Genomic DNA, 20,647 nt, shown 5'->3' with positions numbered 1-20,647 from the left:
CTGATGTTCTGGTCAAGTCAAGATTACATGTCATTTGTTTTTATACATTTATGATTCAAAACGTATTTATTTCTCAACTTTTCACACATATTTGACAATTCAAATAACTCTTATTTACATTCTGTTTCTAAAACAACACTGAATCATAATATAAAAGTCGTATTTGATGAATAAATTCCTGCATTATGAATAGTTGAAATGAAAAGCCTTTGAGAACAAAACAAAACATGATAACGTACAAAGAATATCAAGACTTTCCTTTTTCAGGCAAACAACAAGTTTCAAACATCTTTTTCCAACTTTCTTCACCATTCATCTTGAAATCATGTTGTTTTTCCCATTTCAAATCAAATCATAAATCACATTTTTTTGGTCACATACACATGGTTAGCAGATGTTATTGCGAATGTAGCGAAATGCTTGTGTTCTAAGGTCTGCACAACTAATTTCCTGGTTGTGAGTCAGAGTAGCCTTTGTATTCAAAATATGTTTACTCAAGTTCCTTCACCGTAGGAAACTCATGGGTTGTGGTTCCTATAAGAGGACATTTTAATGCTTGGTATGGTCGTAGAACAACTTTAGGGAATTCTAGCATATCAGTATCAATTTTGGAGATATTCCCAAGGGTCATTTCTGAAAAAAAACCTCTGTTCTTTCTCAGATGTCAAGAAGATCACTCTGCTGACTTCTAAGTTACCTGTTGCTGGGTGAGTCTGTACAGGGCACTCATCCATTTGGATGAAATTAATGACAACACTGGTGAGGATACTGTGTAATGGGGGTGCTGTTTTCAAAATGAGGCATTATACTGAACTCTTTCATCACTCTGGGTATTTGAAATGACCATGCAAATACATATTGTATAAGGACGCACCTTGATGTCTTGGCCAAATACCCAATTTAACACTCCAGCCTCCTTTGTTAAGAAGGCTAAATCAATCAGCTCACTATTGCATAACTAATGTATGGGGAGTTCTTTGACTCAAAATGGCCACCATGGTGGTTTCTCAACCATGTTGGTGGAAGATGAAACGCCGCACTAATGGTGCCGCCCAGGGGTCAACTCTTTGATCTCTGGTCTTATCCTGGTCTCTCTGTATCTGGAACAAACAAGCTCTTAACTCACTTCCTGGTTTCAGAGATGGATGGCCGATAACTTCTTATATTGTCTGTATAAATATACAGTATGTTCACATGCATGTGCCCATGGACAACAGTGATTGGGTTTTGTATACATTAATGACATAACAGGGATATTTCCCTCTAGTATGGTGAGCCCTGAGCAGTATCCAAGAACACAATCAACACAATGCCCACTGCAAAGATTACGTAACCCACTTATGAAATGTCATTCTAAACTTAACGTATTTGGGAGGAACTTGTTTCATACCAAAGTAATAGAAATACATAGAAAATTGTTTGGGGAAGAATGGCTGAGTAGGCCTGCGTTAACCATCTAATACGGCCATTGAGATGACAATTGTAAAATATACATTTTTGAAAGACATGAAAACAGTAATAACTGACTGACACCTCTACATTCTGTCATCCTTCACATCTCCAATGGCACCCCACACATCAAACAAGAAGACATCTGGGAAGGCAAAGTCCCCCAGCACTGAATCCATAGCCTCAGCAAAATCATCTGGGTTCATCTTGTCTTTTCCGGCCTCCACGATGGTGGTCGCTGCAAGAGAGTGTTCCCACATAAATGGAAAATAGTAATTCCATCTCTTTTTGGTTTCACACAGTTATTAGAAATAGGCCTAGTCTTGTGTTGCTTCACTTTCAAGTCTTAATCACTCATCTATTTAAATGAGTCTATTTCTGAACGAACATGAGAAAGCCTGAAATCAAGGTTCGATATATAGGCCTGACTATGTTGATTGATCTTACACGGTGCTTTTCCTTGGATTTGTTGATGTTTCACGGCACGTCGTGTTATTATGTCTGTTGCCAATAGTGTTCTGTCTACGTCGCTCGCTAGCCACTATCTTCCGTACAACTGTACTGGAAGTCAAATAGAAAAAAATATGTTTATATTTAATGACAAATCATTCAACTGAGTGTTTCATAAAAGCCTGGCAAATGTTTACTGGTTTATTATTAGAGGCGAACTCTTCTCTTTCCAGACTTAAGAGTCCTCCAATTCCCTCTGATATATCTTACTGCCAAGAAGAAGAAAGGCTCCAAGGGAAAAGTATCAAAACACCAAAAAGCACTGCAACATCTATATAGATTAGGATCTAAAGGTAATAGGTATTTTTTACTTGGCGCTCATGGAAAACAGCTAACTCATGTCTCTGGTATGCAACCTTTAAGATGTTGGGTTACTCTGTATAGTGTCTGACTCTCCAACAGATGTCTTTGGTGTATGAAGGATTTTTTATCAGCAACCTGCAACCTAAGATTGACATAACCTGCTCTTCAATGTCCCCAGGACCAAGCGGGGGATCTGGCTTTCTACTCAACCAACCCTCCACCTCAGGAACGCACTCCCGGACCACCTGAAGGCACCACAGACTCTAGACTCCTTTAAAAATGTGTTCTTCATGTCAGTGTCCCTGTCTAGTTTGTCATGTCAACTGTGTTATTTGTACCAGTGTCCCTGCCTGTCTAGTTGTAGAGTCAACTGTGTAATTTGTCTCAGTGTCCCTGTCTAGTTGTAGAGTCAGCTGTGTAATTTGTCTCAGTGTCCCTGTCTGGTTGTAGAGTCAGCTGTGTAATATGTCTCAGTGTCCCTGTCTGGTTGTAGAGTCAGCTGTGTAATATGTCTCAGTGTCCCTGTCTAGTTGTAGAGTCAGCTGTGTTCTTTGTGCCAGTGTCCCTGTCTAGTTGTAGAGTCAGCTGTGTAATTTGTCTCAGTGTCCCTGTCTAGTTGTAGAGTCAGCTGTGTAATTTGTCTCAGTGTCCCTGTCTGGTTGTAGAGTCAGCTGTGTAATTTGTGTCAGTGTCCCTGTCTGGTTGTAGAGTCAGCTGTGTAATTTGTGTCAGTGTCCCTGTCTGGTTGTAGAGTCAGCTGTGTAATTTGTGTCAGTGTCCCTGTCTGGTTGTAGAGTCAGCTGTGTAATTTGTCTCAGTGTCCCTGTCTAGTTGTGTCCTCTGTCTACTCTTGTTTTTATTTATTTTGAAGCACTTTGAGATAGTTTTTCATTGAAAAGTGCGTTATAAATTCAATGTATTATTATTATTGCTGCTGTTACAGTATTTATGACAATATTTTGTGGGAGTAGTAAATAGTGAGTGGAGATTGTCCCTTTAGTTGCATAGCGGCTCAAATTTTTCTCCAGCATGTGTGCTGGAGAAAGTTGAATGTGCCTAAAACTGTCTCCTTTCAACTGTGGTGAGTTTTTCCCATTGCAATTGTAGACTTTATCGTACAGATGTAGGATCTTAATTTTATTTCTATTGTCACATCAAAAACAGGATTTTAACATTTAAAGTAGGCTACATGAAAAGTGCAATATTGTTCATATAATCGTGTGCTAGTGTGAGTTTTCAGTGAATTTATGTAAATCACAAAGCCCATCTGCATGTCCTGCGTCGCAGGAAAATTCTTAGCGAAAATAAAGAGTGATCAAATTAAGATCCTACATATGTATAGTTCACAAATAGAATCGAAAACCCAATTCTGACCCTAGACCTTTGCTTTGGCCATTTTGACCAACCCTAAACCGAATCCAGAGGCTTATAGGGTTAAAGCTAATTCTGTTTTCTTAAAAAGGTGAGTAGCCATCTCACCTAACTGGAGGTCTCAGATGAGCAGCCATCTTACCTAAGTCGAGGTCTCGAATACCCATGTAGCTCTCCAGTAGATCATCCACTTTCTTGGTGGCTCTCTCCTCAAACTCATTCGGCTGGTGGGGAGAAGGCAAGTGTGTTTAGGTAACTGCATTTTAAGGGTACTGCAGTACATCATGCTACAGTTACAAGATTATTACTGGCATACTGACACTAGACAGTCACTACAATCGCATGCCAGGCCTCTGCCTGTAAAAAAGTCAAAGGTATGTCGCCCACCAGTAAATACGTGTTCGGTATGTATGTACTGTCATAAGTGTACTACAGAACAGTGGCGGTTGGTGCCGTTTAAGATGAGGGAGGATTTTTTTAAATATTTTTTTTTATTTGAACATGGACTTTTTTCTATTACAGCATATTGGACGACTCTCATTCATATTCCATTCACCCAGTTCAATGTAACATTGATAGGTTTAGGCTACTACATGATACTCAAATGTTCCCTGTAACCCATAATGATGCTACAACCTAGCCTATGAATGAAAGTTTACAACGTAGGTGCACACAGGTCGAGATCATTTTGAGTGATCAAGGTGACAGACAGTGACACATTCAATACAGCGTTGCACATGCATCTAGCTAATCAAGGTTGCAATCATTAGTCCAACAGATGCAAACAAGTTTCTATTGGACAAATTCAGGTATGTTTATCCCCGGTTTGTTAATTTTGCTTCCGTTTAAGAAACAATTTTTTACAGAATCGGCACAATGAATGATCACACGCAAAAACAGTTCACTTTCATACCAGACACATACAAACAGCTCGTTGTATATCCAGTGCTGTGAAAAAGTCTTTGCCCCCTTCCTGATTTATTTATTTATTTTTCACATTTGTCACACTTAAATGTTTCAGGTCATCAAACACATTTTAATATTACACAAAAATAACCCAAGTAAACACAAAATGCAGTTAAGTGATGATTTTATTTATTAAGGGAAAAAAGCTATCCGAACCTTCATGGCCCTATGTGAAAAAGTAATTGCCCCCTAAACCTAATAACTGGTTGTGCCACCCTCAGCAGCAACAACTGCAATTAAGCGTTTGCGATAACTGCCAATGAGTCTTTCACATCGTTGCGGAGGAATTTTGTCCCACACTTCTTTGCAGAATTGTTTTAATTCAGCCACATTTTCGAGTATGAACCACCTTTTTAAGGTCATGCCACAGCATCTCAATCGAATTCCGGACTTTGACCAGGCCACTCCAAAACCCTAATTTAGTTTTTTTAAGCCATTCAGAGGTGGACTTGCTGGTGTGTTTTGGATCATTGTCCTGCTGCAGAACCCAAGTACGCTTCAGCTTGAGGTCACAAACTTCAGGATTTTTTGGTAGAGAGCAGAATTCCTGGTTCCATCAATCACAGCAAGTCGTCCAGGTCCTGAAGCAGCAAAGCAGCCCCAGACCATCACACTACCACCATATTTGACTGTTGGTATGATGTTCTTATTCTGAAATGCTGTGTTATTTTTACGCCAGATGTAACGGGACGCACACCTTCCAAAAATATAAACTTTTGTCTCGTCAGTCCACAGAATATTTTCCCAAAAGTCTTGGGGATCATCAATATGTTTTTTTTTCTTGCCAAAACTGAGATGAGCCTTTATGTTCTTTGTGGTCAGCAGGTGTTTTGGCCTTGGAACTCTGCCATGGATTCCATTTTTCCCCAGTCTCTTTCTTATGGTTGAGTCATGAACACTGACCATAACTGAGGCAAGTAAAGGCCTGCAGTTCTTTAGATGTTGTTGTGGGTTCTTTTGTGACCTCTTGGATGAGTCGTCACTGCGCTCTTGGGGTAAGTTTGGTAGGCCGGCCACTCCTGGGAAGGTTCATCACGGTTCCAAATTTTCTCCATTTGTGGATAATGGCTCTCATGTGGTTCGCTGGAGTCCCAAAGCTTTAGAAATGGCTTTGTAACCCTTTCCAGACTGATAGATGTCAATTACTTTGTTTCTCATCTGTTCCTGAATTTCTTTGGATCGCGGCATGATGTCTTGCTTTTTGAGATCTTTTGGCCTACTTCACTTTGTCAGACGGGTTCTATTTAAGTGATTTCTTGATTCAACAGGTCTGGCAGTAATCAGGCCTGGGTGTGGCTAGTGAAATTGAACTCAGGGGGGGGGGGGGGGGGGCAATTACTTGGTCACATAGGGCCATGAAAGTTCGGATAGCTTTTTTCCCGTAATAAATAAAATGATCACTTAAAAACTGAATTTTGTGTTTACTTGGGTTATCTTTGTGTAATATTAAAATTTGTTTGATGATCTGAAACATTTAAGTGTGACAAATGTGCAAAAAAATAAGAAATCAGGAAGGGGGCAGATACTTTTTCACAGCACTGGATAGAATTCCTTCTCGCATCTGTATACGTTCTCTCCTTCTCCCTTCGCTTGTGGACTTCAGTGCACAACACATTAGCTGTCATAGTCATAGTTAACATAGCTACTAGAACTAATGTGTTAGTAAACCCATTACAATTGTGCAGTACAGTAGACAGTCAGCAGCAAGCAGTTTAGCATTTACACTGGTGGGCCCCGGTGGCAACAAATTAAATCTCTCTCTTGCTTCACCTTAAATTTGGAATAAATTAATTTGTTCAACACTGTTAAACTATTGTCTTTCTCTTTGAGTCAACTACTCACCACATTTTATGCACTGCAGTGCTAACTAGCTGTAGCTTGTGCTTTCAGTACCAGATTCATTCTCTGAACCTTTGACCGGGTGGACAACATGTCAGTTCATGCTGCAAGAGCTTTGATAGGTTGGAGGACGTCCTCTGGAAGTTGTCATAACTACTGTGTAAGTCTATGGAAGGGGATGAGAACCGGCTGTGATTAGGAGTCCCATAGGACAGTGTACAATTGGCCCAGCGTCGCCTGGGTTTGGCCGGTGTAGGCTGTCATTGTAAATAAGAATTTGTTCTTAACTGACTTGCCTAGTTAAATAAATAAATAACTTTTTTTTTTAAAGACGTGTGTGTGTGTGCCCAAACTGTTGTGATCAGAATTCATGTGAAGCACGGGTGGTCATCGACATAGTGAGATCACCACCAGGGTGTGGGAGTTGACAGTGTGTGTGTGTGTGTGTGTGTGTGTGTGTGTGTGTGTGTGTGTGTGTGTGTGTGTGTGTGTGTGTGTGTGTGTGTGTGTGTGTGTGTGTGTGTGTGTGTGTGTGTGTGTGTGTGTGTGTGTGTGTGTGTGCGTGCGTGCGTGGTTGGAGTTGATATTGTGTGCGTGTGTGTTCGTGAATGTCTGCATGAACGTCTGCATGCGTACGTGTGTAAGCTGCTCTGGGGTGGCCCGTCGGTCACAGAGAAGGTCATTGGCCAGAGGAACGTGTGAATTGAAACTCACCACTTCCTGGACTGTAGCTGACCCCTTGGAGCGCAGACGCAGGGTCTCCTTCCCATTCACCATCTTACCCTCGCTCGACTTGGGTGCCCTGGTCCTCATGCCGATCATATCTGGCACAAACGCACACACACACACACACACACACACACACACACACATACAGTTTTAGTCGAAGTAAACTCAGTTTTTCACAATTCCTGACATTTAATCCTAGTAAAAAATTCCCTGTCTTAGGTCAGTTAGGATCACCACAGTATTTTAAGAATGTGAATGATTTATTTAAGCTTTGATTTCTTTCATCACATTCCCAGTGGGTCAGAAGTTTACATACACTCAATTAGTATTTGGTTGCATTGACTTGAAATTGTTTAACTTGGGACAAACATTTCGGTTAGCCTTCCGCAAGCTTCCCACAATAAGTTGGGTGATTTTGGCCCTTTCCTCCTGACAGAGCTGGTGTAACTCAGTCAGGTTCGTAGGCCTCCTTGCTCGCACATGCTCTTTCAGCTATGCCCTCAAATTTTCTATAGGATTGAGGTCAGGGCTTTGTGATGGCCACTCCAATACCTTGACTTGGTTTTCCTTAAGCCATTTTGCCACAACTTTGGAAGTATGCTTGGGGTCATTGTCCATTTGGAAGACCCATTTACGACCAAGCTTTATCTTCCTGACTGATGTCTTGAGATGTTGCTTCAATATATTCACATAATTTCCCTTCCTCATGGTGCCATCTATTTTGTGAAGTGCACCAGTCCCTCCTGCAGCATAGCACCCCCACAACATGATGCTGCCACCCCATGCTTCACTGTTGGGATGGTGTTCTTCGGCTTGCAAGCGTCCCCCTTTTTTCGTCCAAACATAACAATGGTCATTATGGCCAAACAGTTCTATTTTTGTTTCATCAGACCAGAGGACATTTCTCCAAAAAGTACAATCTTTGTCCCCATGCTTTCTTTGGGGCAGTTTTGAAGCAGTGGCTTCCTCCTTGTTGAGCGGCCTTTCAGGTTATGTTGATATAGTACTCATTTTACTGGGGATATAGATACTTTTGTACCTGTTTCCTCCAGCATCTTCACAAGGTCCTTTCCTGTTGTTCTGGGATCGTTTCGCACTTTTCGCACCAAAGTGCGTTCATCTCTAGGAGACAGAACACGTCTCCTTCCTGAGCGGTATGACGGCTGCATGGTCCCATGGTGTTTATACTTGCATACTATTGTTTGTACAGATGAATGTGGTACCTTCAGGCGTTTGGAAATTGCTCCCAAGGATGAACCAGACTTGTGGAGGTCTACAATTTTTTTCTGAGGTCTAGGCTGATTTCTTTTGATTTTCCCATGATGTCAAGCAAAGAGGCAATGAGCTTGAAGGCAAGCCTTGAAATACACCTCCAATTGACTCAGATGAAGTCAATTAGCCTATCAGAAGCTTCTAATGCCGTGACATAATTTTCTGGAATTTTCCAAGCTGTTTAAAGGCACAGTCAACTTAGTGTATGTGAACTTCTGACCCTCTGGAATTGTGATGCAGTGAATTATAAGTGAAATAATCTGTCTGTAAACAATTGTTGGAAAAATTACTTGTGTCATTCACAAAATGGATGTCCTAACCAACTAGCCAAAACTATAGTTTGTTAACAAGACATTTGTGGAGTGGTTGAAAAACTGGTTTTAATCACTCCAACCTAAGTGAATGTAAACTTCCGACTTCAACTGTACATGCAACAATTCTCATGAGCACAAAAATATCCCACAAATCTCTCCCAGCTGAGATCCAGTTGACATTACAACGCCAACGCCCTGATCAGCGTAACCTGTGAGGATGTCCATGTGTTGATGGCGGTGAATGATTGCTCTGATTCTATGAGAAATGCTGTGGGTAATATGAAATGAATCAGAGTTTCCTGCTTTGCTCCTTCCTGTCTGTTATGACTCTGTTCATCAAAACAAGGCGCACACATCCTGTCTGTTATGATTCCGGTCAGCAAAATAAGGCACCACACACATCCTGTCTGTTGTGACTATGATCAGCACAACAAGGCAGACAATTGTTTTTGTCCAGATCTGTATACAACATGGTGGAGTGAGAGAGACTACGGCAAAGGTGGACACGGACTGACTTTTTGATAAGTCATGTCAGCTGACCACAAATTGTTAGCTTTAAAGTCTATTCCACACTTAATTATCCAGGTAGCATACTGTTCACAAGTTAGCTAACGGGCTATATCAGTCTAAGAGAGTTTATCCATATATTTGACAAGAATATCCATATCTTTGACAAGAATTTCTATATATTTTCCAGTCACAGTTTACCTCTGGCCTACCGACCTCACCGCACATCACGGTTTTCCATATCAATCAACAAATGACCAGATTAAGAGAACGTGTCCTCTGAGGTGTTCTGAGTGCACTCAGCAGTGTAATAAAGCATGAAACATAATCCATCATAGTCAACCATCCATTTAGCCGATGTTATAATGGTAAGCAAAGGCTCTTCAATTATTAACAGCTCTCATTTACTGCCACAGACAATGGAAAAAATGTAACTGGCAGCCTCCTATGATGTGCATGGATCCATGTTTGCTTAGTTTTGATGGGTTCTAAACTTGAAATATCCTTACTCATGGTACTGGGGGAGAGTGGGGAATGCAGAGAGTTTACAATCTGTCAGAACATGACATCGTTAGATACTAGGTTATAACGACACAGGGTGAGACCCAGATGCAGACACAGGAGGCAGATGGTTAGAGTCTCTGATATTTATTCAAATACAAGGGAAAGGCAATAGGCAGGTCGAGGACAGGCAGAAGTTCATTAATCAGGTCAGAGTCCGAAAGGTACAGGGTGGCAGGCAGGCTCGAGGTCAGGGCAGGCTGAATGGTCAGGCAGGCGGGCTTAGTGTCAGGGCAAGTGACACTGGACTAGTGCACCTGACAGAGTCTTTAGGGTGTCACTATCAAGATATGTTTAGGTTCAAGCTAGAAATTAAATGTTTTGGTTTATCTTTGTTAAACCCTTTAGGACCATAGTTTGAGGATTCCTTTTTGACTCAGCCATGCCTCAGTTTATGTATGTGTCACTGCAACCTTAAAGGTCCTAAATGATGTCATCATTGCCCTTGATTCTAAGCAATGTTGTGCTGCTATTTTATTGACTTGGACAAAGCTTTTGATACGGTAGACCGTTCCATTCTTGTGGGCCGGCTAAGGAGTATTGGTGTCTCTGAGGGACCTTTGGCCTGGTTTGCTAACTACCTCTCTCAAAGAGTGCAGAGTATAAAGTCAAAACATCTGCTCAGCCATCTGCCCCTAGGCCCCACACTCTTCTCAATTTACATCAACAACATAGCTCAGGCAGTAGGAAGCTCTCTCATCCATTTATATGTAGATGACACAGTCTTATACTCAGGGGGCCCTTCCCTGGATTTTGAGTAAAACGCTCTACAACTAAGCTTTCTTAGTGTCCAACAAGCTTTCTTTGCCCTTAACCTTGTTCTGAACACCTCACGAAACATAGGTCATGTGGTTTGGTAAGAATAATGCCTCTCTCCCCACCGGTGTGATTACTACCTCTGAGGGTTTAGAGCTTGAGGTAGTCACCTCATACAAGTACTTGGGAGTATGGCTAGATGGTACACTGTCCGTCTCTCAGCACATATCAAAGCTGCAGGCTAAGGTTACATCTAGACTTGGTTTCCTTTATCGTAATGGCTCCTATTTTACCCCAGCTGCCAAACTAACCCTGATTCAGATGACCATCCTACCCATGCTAGATTATGGAGATGTAATTTATAGATCGGCAGGTGAGGGTGCTCTCGAGCGGCTAGATGTTCTTTACCATTTGGCCATCAGATTTGCCACCAATGCTCCTTATAGGACACATCACTGCACTCTATACTTCTCTGTCATCTCTGTATACCTGTCGCAAGACCCACTGGTTGATGCTTATTTATAAAACCCTCTTAGGCCTCACTCTCTCCTATCTGAGATATCTACTGCAGCCCTCATCCTCCACATACAACACCAGTTCTGCCAGTCACATTCTGTTAAAGGTCTCCAAAGCCCACATATCCCTGGGTCGCTCCTCTTTTCAGTCCGCTGCAGCTAGCAACTGGAACGATCTGCAAAAGACACTCAAACTGTACAGTTTTATCTCCATCTCTTCATTCAAAGACTCAATCATGGACACTCTTACTGACAGTTGTGGCTGTTTTGCATGTATTGTTGTCTCTATCTTCTTGCCCTTTGTGCTGTTGTTTGTGCCCATTAATGTTTGTAACATGTTTTGTGCTGCTACCATGTTGTGCTGCTGCCATGTTGTTGTCATGTGTTGCTGCCTTGCTATGTTGTTATAGGTCTCTCTTTATGTAGTGTTGTGTTTTCTCTCTTCTTGTGATGTGTTTCATCCTATATTTATATGTTTATTTAGGAGGCCTTTTAGTAGGCCATCATTGTAAATAAGAATTTGTTCTTAACTGACTTGCCTAGTTAAATAAAGGTTAAATATAATGTAACATTTTTTAAAATAAGGCTGTAACGTCATTTTTTTTTTTTTTTTTAAGTCAAGGGGTCTGAATACTTTCTGAATGCACAGTACACTCTCTAACACTCTAAATGTATCCCAACATTATAATATCTGGACTAAATACAGTATTACTAGGCATACTTCTCACAGATTTTAGCAATGGGCATACAAATAAATACAGTTGCCCATTGCAACAAGTTCAAGTTCAAGTTTACCTCACAGTAATTATGTTTCATAAGTATTTGTATCTTTGATATGTGATGTGTTTACTCCGACAGAGTAATTGAGTGTTACTGATTGTTCACAGGAAGTCATAACATGGCTTCAGGTTTTTTTTCCCTCTCTGGATAGATGTTGATAAGGAATGGTCATTTACTGCAATCAAGAGTTGGCTCCAGACCACCCCAAGGCATTTCCCCTGTGAATTAGTATGAAACCATTTGCCCATTGACTCATTTACCAGTAAATCTTGTTAAAAAGTGAAGTATGTGTTTTCAAGCTCCCAGGGGTACATTTTAGTTCAGTGTTCATAAACTCCTGACAGCAGGTCTATGTCAGAGGGATTATCAGAGGGATTGTAAATCTGTTTTCTGACCAGGGGAGGGTGCTGGCAGGGCTCTCCAACCCTGTTCCTGGAAAACTACCCTTCTGTGGGTTTTCGCTCTAACCCCAGTTATAACTAACCTTATTCAGTTTATCAACCAGCTAATTATTAGAATCAGGTGTGCTAGATTAGGGTTGGAGAGAAACCCTACAGGATGGTAGCTCTCCAGGAACAGGGTTGGAGAGAAACCCTACAGGATGGTAGTTCTCCAGGAACAGGGTTGGAGAGAAACCCTACAGGATGGTACCTCTCCAGGAACAGGGTTGGAGAGAAACCCTACAGGATGGTAGCTCTCCAGGAACAGGGTTGGAGAGAAACCCTACAGGATGGTAGCTCTTCAGGAACAGGGTTGGAGAGAAACCCTACAAGATGGTAGCTCTCCAGGAACAGGGTTGGAGAGAAACCCTACAGGATGGTAGTTCTCCAGGAACAGGGTTGGAGAGAAACCCTACAGGATGGTAGCTCTCCAGGAACAGGGTTGGAGAGAAACCCTACAGGATGGTAGCTCCCCAGGAACAGGGTTGGAGAGAAACCCTACAGGATGGTAGCTCTCCAGGAACAGGTTTGGAGAGAAACCCTACAGGATGGTAGCTCTCCAGGAACAGGGTTGGAGAGAAACCCTACAGGATGGTAGCTCTCCAGGAACCGCTTTGGAGAGAAACCCTACAGGATGGTAGCTCTCCAGGAACAGGGTTGAGAGAAACCCTACAGGATGGTAGCTCTCCAGGAACAGGGTTGGAGAGAAACCCTACAGGATGGTCGCTCTCCAGGAACAGGGTTGGAGAGAAACCCTACAGGATGGTAGCTCTCCAGGAACAGGGTTTGAGAGAAACCCTACAGGATGGTAGCTCTCCAGGAACCGGGTTGGAGAGAAACCCTACAGGATGGTAGCTCTCCAGGAACAGGGTTGGAGAGAAACCCTACAGGATGGTAGCTCTCCAGGAACAGGGTTGGAGAGCCCTGAATTAGAGGTTACAGCTCCAGAGTCAGACAACATTTTATCTTCATGCTGTGGAGTCAAGATGTCTTTGCAGTACTTATCACTCCATATTCAGGAAATGCATAAACTGTACTGCAGCTGTTCATTAAAAACGAAATGAAACCGGAACTACTAGTAATAATATGCCATTTAGCATATTATCAACCAGCTAATTAGAGTTCAACAGACACATCAACTGTTCAGAGAAGACTGTGTGATTCAGGCATTCATGGTCGAATTCCTGCAATGAAACCACTACTAAAGGACACAAAAAAGAAGAAGAGACTTGCTTGGACCATGAAACATGAGCAATGGGCATTAGACCGGTGGAAATCTGTCCTTTGGTCTGATTTTTGGTTCCAACCGCTGTGTCTTTGAGGCGCAGAGTAGGTGAACGGATGATCTCTGCATGTGTGGTTCCCACCGTGAAGCATGGAGGAGGAGGTGTGGGGGTGCTTGCTGGTGACACTGTCAGTGATTTATTTAGAATTCAAGGCACACTTAACCTGCATGGCAACCACAGCATTCTGCAACGATACGCCATCCCATCCTCCCATCTGGTTTGAGCTTAGTGGAACTATCATTTGTTTTTCAACAGCACAATGACCCTATACACCTCCAGGCTGTGTAAGGGCTATTTGACCAAGAAGGATAGTGATGGAGTGCTACATCAGATGACCTGGCCTCCACAATCACCCAACCTCAACCCAATTGAGATGGTTTGGGATGAGTTGGACCACAGAGTGAAGGAAAAGCAGCCAACAAGTGCTCAGAATGTGTAGGAACTCCTTTAAGACGGTTTGAAAAGCATTCCAGGTGAAGCTGGTTGAGAGAATGCCAAGAGTGTGCAAAGCTGTCAACAAGGTGGCTACTTTGAAGAATCTCAAATATAAAATGTATTATGATGTGTTTAACAATTTTTTGGTTACTACATGATCCCATGTGTTATTTCATAGTTTTGATGTCGTCTCTATTATTCTACAATGTAGAAAACAGCAAAAAATAAACCATTGAATGAGTAGGTGTGTCAACTTTTGATTAGTATATATTTACCCCAAAAATATATGGGGGTATTGGAAATGATGCAGACAAGCACATTGATGGTAGCTACAATCTATCCGCAATATTAAAACTGATCTACCCCTCCCCCCAAAAAACAATCCAAATCATAAAAGATCCTTCAAATAGTCAATGAATGAGTATTGCCTCGGATGAAATTGTTATCTCAACAACATCCTATGAATTAATTAATTTGGTTACTCACCAAAGGCTTTCTTGGGCCCCACCAAGCGTAGTGTGAAGGGTGTTCCCCTTGGTTGCTCCTTTAGCATCTTAGCTACTTCATAGTGCCGACAACCAACAATGCTCTGGTCATTGATGGCCTCAATGTGATCGCCCACGCATACAGTCTTGAGCTGGTCAATGGTGCTCTCTTCCTTTATCCTCTGTAGAAGAAACAGACCGGGTTTGGGTAGGATGTAGTCCATCTACCTAATCCTATTAATTGTTGACATCTTGCTAAGTATCTAGGCCACACTACTACATTTTCGTCATTATAACCTGAGTGGTTCGAACCCTGAATGATGATTGGCTGAAAGCCGTGTTAAATCAGACCGTATACCACGGGTATGACAAAATATTTTTTTTATTTTTTTATTTTTTAATTACTCAATAAGGCACCTCGGGGAGTTTGTGGTATATGGCCAATATACCACAGCTAAGGACTGTATACAGGCACTCTGCGTTGCGTCATGCATAAGACCAACCCATAGCTGTGGTATATTGGCCATATACCACACCTGCTCTGGCTTTATTGCTTGGGCATAAGTCGGGAAAATGCTACAGCGAAGCTTCAGTCAGGTGGGAAGCAAAAATATTTGACTGTTATTTTGTGGTTAAAATGCATTGTTTTTTTTCTTCAAAAAAACACACTGTGTAGGACAGATAGGCCTTTATCATGTAGGCTGCAGTTCACCTCAAAATCAGCCTTGAGTCTGCTTTGTGACAAATGTTACCATAGTAACATAGTAATAGGGAAAGGTAACAGAGTGTCATGGAAGCGCAGCCACATCCAATTGTATTTCCTTCTCCTAAAATATGGCACACTCCTTAAATGTTTTCATCCGGTTTCACAGTATGTTTCAGGGCGCGTTTCTCTGCCCAGGCATTGCTGACTCATGTCGGAACTACCTGGATAGGTAAATATCAGCTAACCACATCATGTTATAGCAATCTGGTGCCAGACTGCACAGACGATGACATGGCATGCAACCATTGGTTGATACATGCAAAGTCTGAGCAGGGGAACGTGACCTCTCTCTTCACTTAAAACCTGGCCTTTTACTCTGACCTTTAACCTCTGGCTTTTACGTCTATGGAACGTTCTGACTCGGATAAGGTCTACTTACTTACTTTACGTCTGGCTATTACCTTAATGAAAGCGTACCCTGCTCCGTTGTCAGTGATGGTCAGCCCGAGGGCGTCCTCTGTCTTGGTGACCTCCACCTCTTTGGTCTCGCCCCTGACGTGGGCGAAGATGAAGTCCTCCAGGCCGATCTGACCACCTAACAGCTTCTGCATATCCACCTTGTGGGAGTTCAGAGTGCAGAAAAGGATCTAGCCCACAGAGAAGAAAGAGGAGCAATGGTCAGCAGGAAATACATGAGGGTAGTTTGGAACATGAATGATTGTCATCCCATCAAATCAAATCAAATGTATTTATATAGCCCTTCTTACATGAGCTGATATCTCAAAGTGCTGTACAGAAACCCAGCCTAAAACCCAAAAAAGCAAGCAATGCAGGTGTAGAAGCACGGTGGCTCAGAAAAACTCCCTAGAAAGGCCAAAATCCCATTCAAAAGAAGAACCATTAAATTGTTAATCTTTCATCCACCTTAATTTGTTAAGTCACAGCAATATGGAACAACCTGAACAGGTGTGAAATAATGGCTGTGGCTTTTATCTTAATTCAGTAAATATGCCTACATTCCTCTAAATGGAGAGTACTGTAGCTCCGCAAAATGTAATAACATCTAAAGATCTGTATGGAATTTAAGAAGGCTCGTCAAGATCAAAGGAGATGACAGGGTCGTGTTCAGTAGGGAGAAAAGGTTTTAAACAGAGTGAAATGTTATTAACTGAACTTGCCCAATAAGAACACAGATTTTCGTTTTCTGGTCAAACAATCACATGTATTTATAAACCCCTTTTTACATCAGCGGTTGTCACTAAGTTGTTTTTTACAGTGACCAGGCCTCGACCCCAAATAGCAAGCAAAAGCAGAAGCAGAGGAACTTTGGCACAAAAACTTTCTAGAAGGAAGAAACCTGCTCTGAGGGGCCCATTCATCCCCTTCTGGTAGTATTGAAACTTTTCTGTAACATTGTGCCTTACACTACATTCAACCTTTAACAGGACTCACAAACCTCTCCTGACTCCCATGTCATACTACTCAATCCCAACAGCAGAGGGCAGTGTTCCAACATAGATTCACCAAATAGACTGCCCTTCACGTGGCCATTTTGTGATCTTATCTGGACAGGACAATCCTGGTCCTGGAGAGCCACAGTGTATGCAGGCTTTTCTCCAGCCCAGCACTAACACATTGGATTCACCTAATCTTGTTATTTAATGGTTGTTTTGGGGACAGAAATATAAGCATGCACTCACTTCCTGGATCCTTCTGGATTTGCCACTCCTGCTTTTTTTTACTCCCTCTCAATTCTGCATTTGTTGCCTGTAGGTAATGTGTTACCTATACCAGTGGAGGCTGCTGAGGGGAGGACGGGTCATAATAATGGCTGGAATGGAGCTAATGGAATGGCCATCAAACCATGTGATTGAGGTATTTGATACCGTTCCACTGATTCCGCTCCAGCCATTACCACGAGCTTGTCCTCCCCAATTATGACCTGTCCTGTGGTATAAACTCTTGTCTCAGCCTTGCTGGGTGTCGTTGACACTAGTTCAAGGACAGGCATAAATAATCCTGTGTGGAAAGCTTTATTGCAGGTTGTGATGTGAAATGCTGCCAGCTTGCTCACTTTACTTTTTTATGCCTATGAGCACATAGTTTTCCTGTCCAAACGCCTAGAATATGATTGGAATATGATCAGAAATATAATAAGAATATGATTAGAATATAATCAGAATATGAATAGAATATGATTCGAAATATCATCAGTAAATGATCCGAATATGATCCGAAAATGATCAGAATATAATCAGAATATGATTAGAATAGAATCAGAATATGATTAGAATAGAATCAGAATATGATTAGAATAGAATCATAATATGATTAGAATAGAATCAGAATATGATTAGAATAGAATCAGAATATGATTAGAATAGAATCAGAATATGATTAGAATATTATCAGTATATGATTAGAATAGAATCAGAATATGATTAGAATATTATCAGTATATGATTAGAATAGAATCAGAATATGATTAGAATAGAATCAGAATATGATTAGAATAGAATCAGAATATGATTAGAATATTATCAGTATATGATTAGAATAGAATCAGAATATGATTAGAATAGAATCAGAATATGATTAGAATAGAATCAGAATATGATTAGAATATTATCAGTATATGATTAGAATAGAATCAGAATATGATTAGAATAGAATCAGAATATGATTAGAATATGATTAGAATATTATCAGTATATGATTAGAATAGAATCAGAATATGATTAGAATAGAATCAGAATATGATTAGAATAGAATCAGAATAAGATTAGAATAGAATCAGAATATGATTAGAATATGATCAGAATATGATCAGAATATGATCAGAATATGATTAGAATCAGAATATGATCAGAATATGATTAGAATCAGAATATGATCAGAATATGATTGTGCTGTTCACTACTTTTATTTGTCCTTTTTGCTGGAATGTGTTTGACATTCAAGAGCACTGAGCAAAATACAAGGGCACAAATGAAGACATTTATGAACATTTCAGTGTACTCCCACTAATAAACCTTCGGTATTACAGTAAAAAAAAAAGGAACCTTCTATATTACAGTATCAAATGTGTTCTTGAAACTACATTATATAATTATCTTGACCTACCTTCGATCATCCATATCTTTCTGTCATCTGTCATGGCATTGAGACAGCAACAGGTTGCAGTGTGGATGGCCGTGACCCACTAAAAGGTTGTTCATTAGACCAGATCAGTAGATTTCGCTCGAGGACATTTTGTATGTCCTTCCAGCTGGTTTTACGACATTACTAGAAGGTCATCCTCACGTTGGAGATGTTCCACGTTAAAAGCATTCATTAGTTACCATAAAGACAACTCAGTAACTACTATTTTTTTTACAATCTTTGCACCTGTCACTCAGAATTCGGCTCTGGAATGTTCTGGAAATGTTTAATCAATTATTTTAAAACTGACAATTTGTATTTCATCTGTGACAGTTAATCAAAAGTCAAAATGATCAAAGTCCTTCAAACTATGAACATAATCCTGAGCAAATGATTGTGTAGTACATCATGGAAACAGGTCTAATTTGAGACAAAAATAGTCAATCAACCTTAACCCAACAAGGAGACTATTTATACATTACATAATAATTCAAACTGTCAGCATGACCTAAAAGCAGAACATCCAAATGATCAGATCTTGTACTGTAATGGCCTAACCAGTCAGCAGAAATGAACAAAGAACAGCCTAGCCTACCGTACCTCCGAGGGAGAGATATGAAACACCTCAGCGATCTTGGCATACAACTCCTTGACATTGGTGAAGCCATGGATGCGGCCTGTAGGGCTGCCATGTGCCAACTGGGTGTGGAAGACGAGCCTGGGCCTTGGGTACTCAGGCGGCCCAGACGGAGGTGGGTCTAAGGGGGGCAGCGGCGGAGCGGAGGGCTCCACACCCCCATGTGCCTGACTCTTCTCCTCTTCCTCTGAAGCCGGCCCTCCAGCCTTGTTGCTGTCCTGCGCTAGCGGGCTCATCTCTTCTCCGTTCTGCATCGGCCCCAGCTCTGGGTTGGTGGTCCTCCGTGAGTCCTGGTGTATGCTGCCCTAGCTGGCCAGAGAGAGAGTTGGGACCCTAGGTGCTGCTGAATTAGTGATGAGAGTAGCCAGGTAACAGCAGCCAAAGGAGGCCTGCTCGGCCAGGTGGAAACCCAACACCCAGATGCTGAGCATCGTATGTGTGACACCGGAGACCGAGAGCAGATAGGGAGAACAACAAACATATCACACCAGTTAAGCTGCCTTTATAAAGACCTCATATAACACTATTAGTGTCTGTCTGGGCACCAGGTAAAGGGATTCACACATGACCCCAAAAGGATGGTACGTTTGTGGTAGGGGCTAAAAGCTCTGACTAAATCCATGATATCATGTGTCACCTGGAGTCGGTAGACAGACAATGTCCCGATGTTAGTGGTAAGGAGACACTCAGTCCCTCCAGTCCTCATTAATGAAGAATTAGTAAAGTCAGGGTGGATCCTCCTCAACTTGTCAGCCTTTTTAACCCTAGAGCCAGCCCACGGATACACAAGAAGAGTACTTAGCCTGATAAATGGTTGTTTAATTCCCCTGGCTGAAATGTGTGCCAACAACTGTTTAGAAGTTAACAAATATATTGTGATGTAACGATAGATCATAGTAAGACCTAGCATTGATATGTATGTCTGCAGTTTTATTATCTTATTCACAAAACCGTGGACCAATCCTGCAAAATGATGCAGACTACCTAAAGCACAGGACATTCCCTAGGTTTAGGAAACTAGAAGTAAAACATCACCGGATAGTTGTGAAGTAGGAGAGAGAGGCAAATATCAAGATGTGTACAGGAAGTGGCCAAGCGGAGCTCGAACCCCCCCTCGCCAGGGGTCATGTGATTGGCGAATGTTACCACTACAGCACACTGGAAATACACTGAGTTTACAAAACATTAAGAACACCTACTCTTTCCATGACTTAGACTGTCTAGGTGAATCCAGGTGAAAGCTATGATCCCTTATTGATGTCACTTGTTACATCCACTTCAAATAGTGTAGATGAAGGGGAGGAGACAGGTTAAAGAAGGATTTTTAAGCCTTGAGACAATTGAGACATGAATTGTGTTTGCGTACCACTCAAAGGGTACATGGGCTTGACAAAATATTTAAGTGCCTTTGAACGGGGTGTGGTAGTAGGGGCTAGGCACACTTTCTACTTTTAAATTCGGACAAAACAGAGATGCTTGTTCTAGGTCCCAAGAAACAAAGAGATCTTCTGTTGAATCTGACAATTCATCTTGATGGTTGTAGTCGTCTCAAATAAAACTGTGAAGGACCTCGGCGTTACTCTGGACCCTGATCTCTCTTTTGACGAACATATCAAGATTGTTTCAAGGACAGCTTTTTTCCATC

The 20,647-nt window shown here is 41.5% G+C and overlaps 1 protein-coding gene across 1 annotated transcript; it reads right to left on the bottom strand.

Moving 5' to 3' along the window:
* Positions 1 to 1,535: 1,535 nt before the first annotated feature.
* LOC139415025 (GIPC PDZ domain containing family, member 3) lies at positions 1,536 to 19,256 on the bottom strand. Its single transcript, XM_071162772.1, has 6 exons — positions 18,966 to 19,256; positions 15,686 to 15,871; positions 14,520 to 14,700; positions 7,153 to 7,262; positions 3,776 to 3,857; positions 1,536 to 1,687 (listed from the first exon to the last, which is right to left on the bottom strand). Exons 1-6 carry the CDS (start codon positions 19,254 to 19,256, stop codon positions 1,536 to 1,538), a joined length of 1,002 nt encoding a protein of 333 aa, XP_071018873.1.
* Between the last annotated feature and the right edge of the window lie 1,391 nt (positions 19,257 to 20,647).

Source organism: Oncorhynchus clarkii, chromosome 1 (genome assembly GCF_045791955.1).
Source record: "Oncorhynchus clarkii lewisi isolate Uvic-CL-2024 chromosome 1, UVic_Ocla_1.0, whole genome shotgun sequence".
In the NCBI taxonomy this organism is placed as follows: Eukaryota; Metazoa; Chordata; class Actinopteri; order Salmoniformes; family Salmonidae; genus Oncorhynchus; species Oncorhynchus clarkii.
The sequence above is the reverse complement of the archived record's forward strand: the minus strand, read 5'-3'. Positions and strand labels throughout refer to the sequence as shown.

Excerpts from the sequence above, each read along its gene's own strand:
- LOC139415025 (XM_071162772.1), bottom strand. The coding sequence starts at position 19,256 with ATGCAGAACGGAGAAGAGATGAGCCCGCTAGCGCAGGACAGCAACAAG. Across the intron at positions 14,701-15,685 it reads CAGGGTACGCTTTCATTAAG|AGGATAAAGGAAGAGAGCAC; the intron begins GTAATAGCCAGA and ends TTTCTTCTACAG. Across the intron at positions 1,688-3,775 it reads TATTCGAGACCTCGACTTAG|CGACCACCATCGTGGAGGCC; the intron begins GTAAGATGGCTG and ends ACTCTCTTGCAG.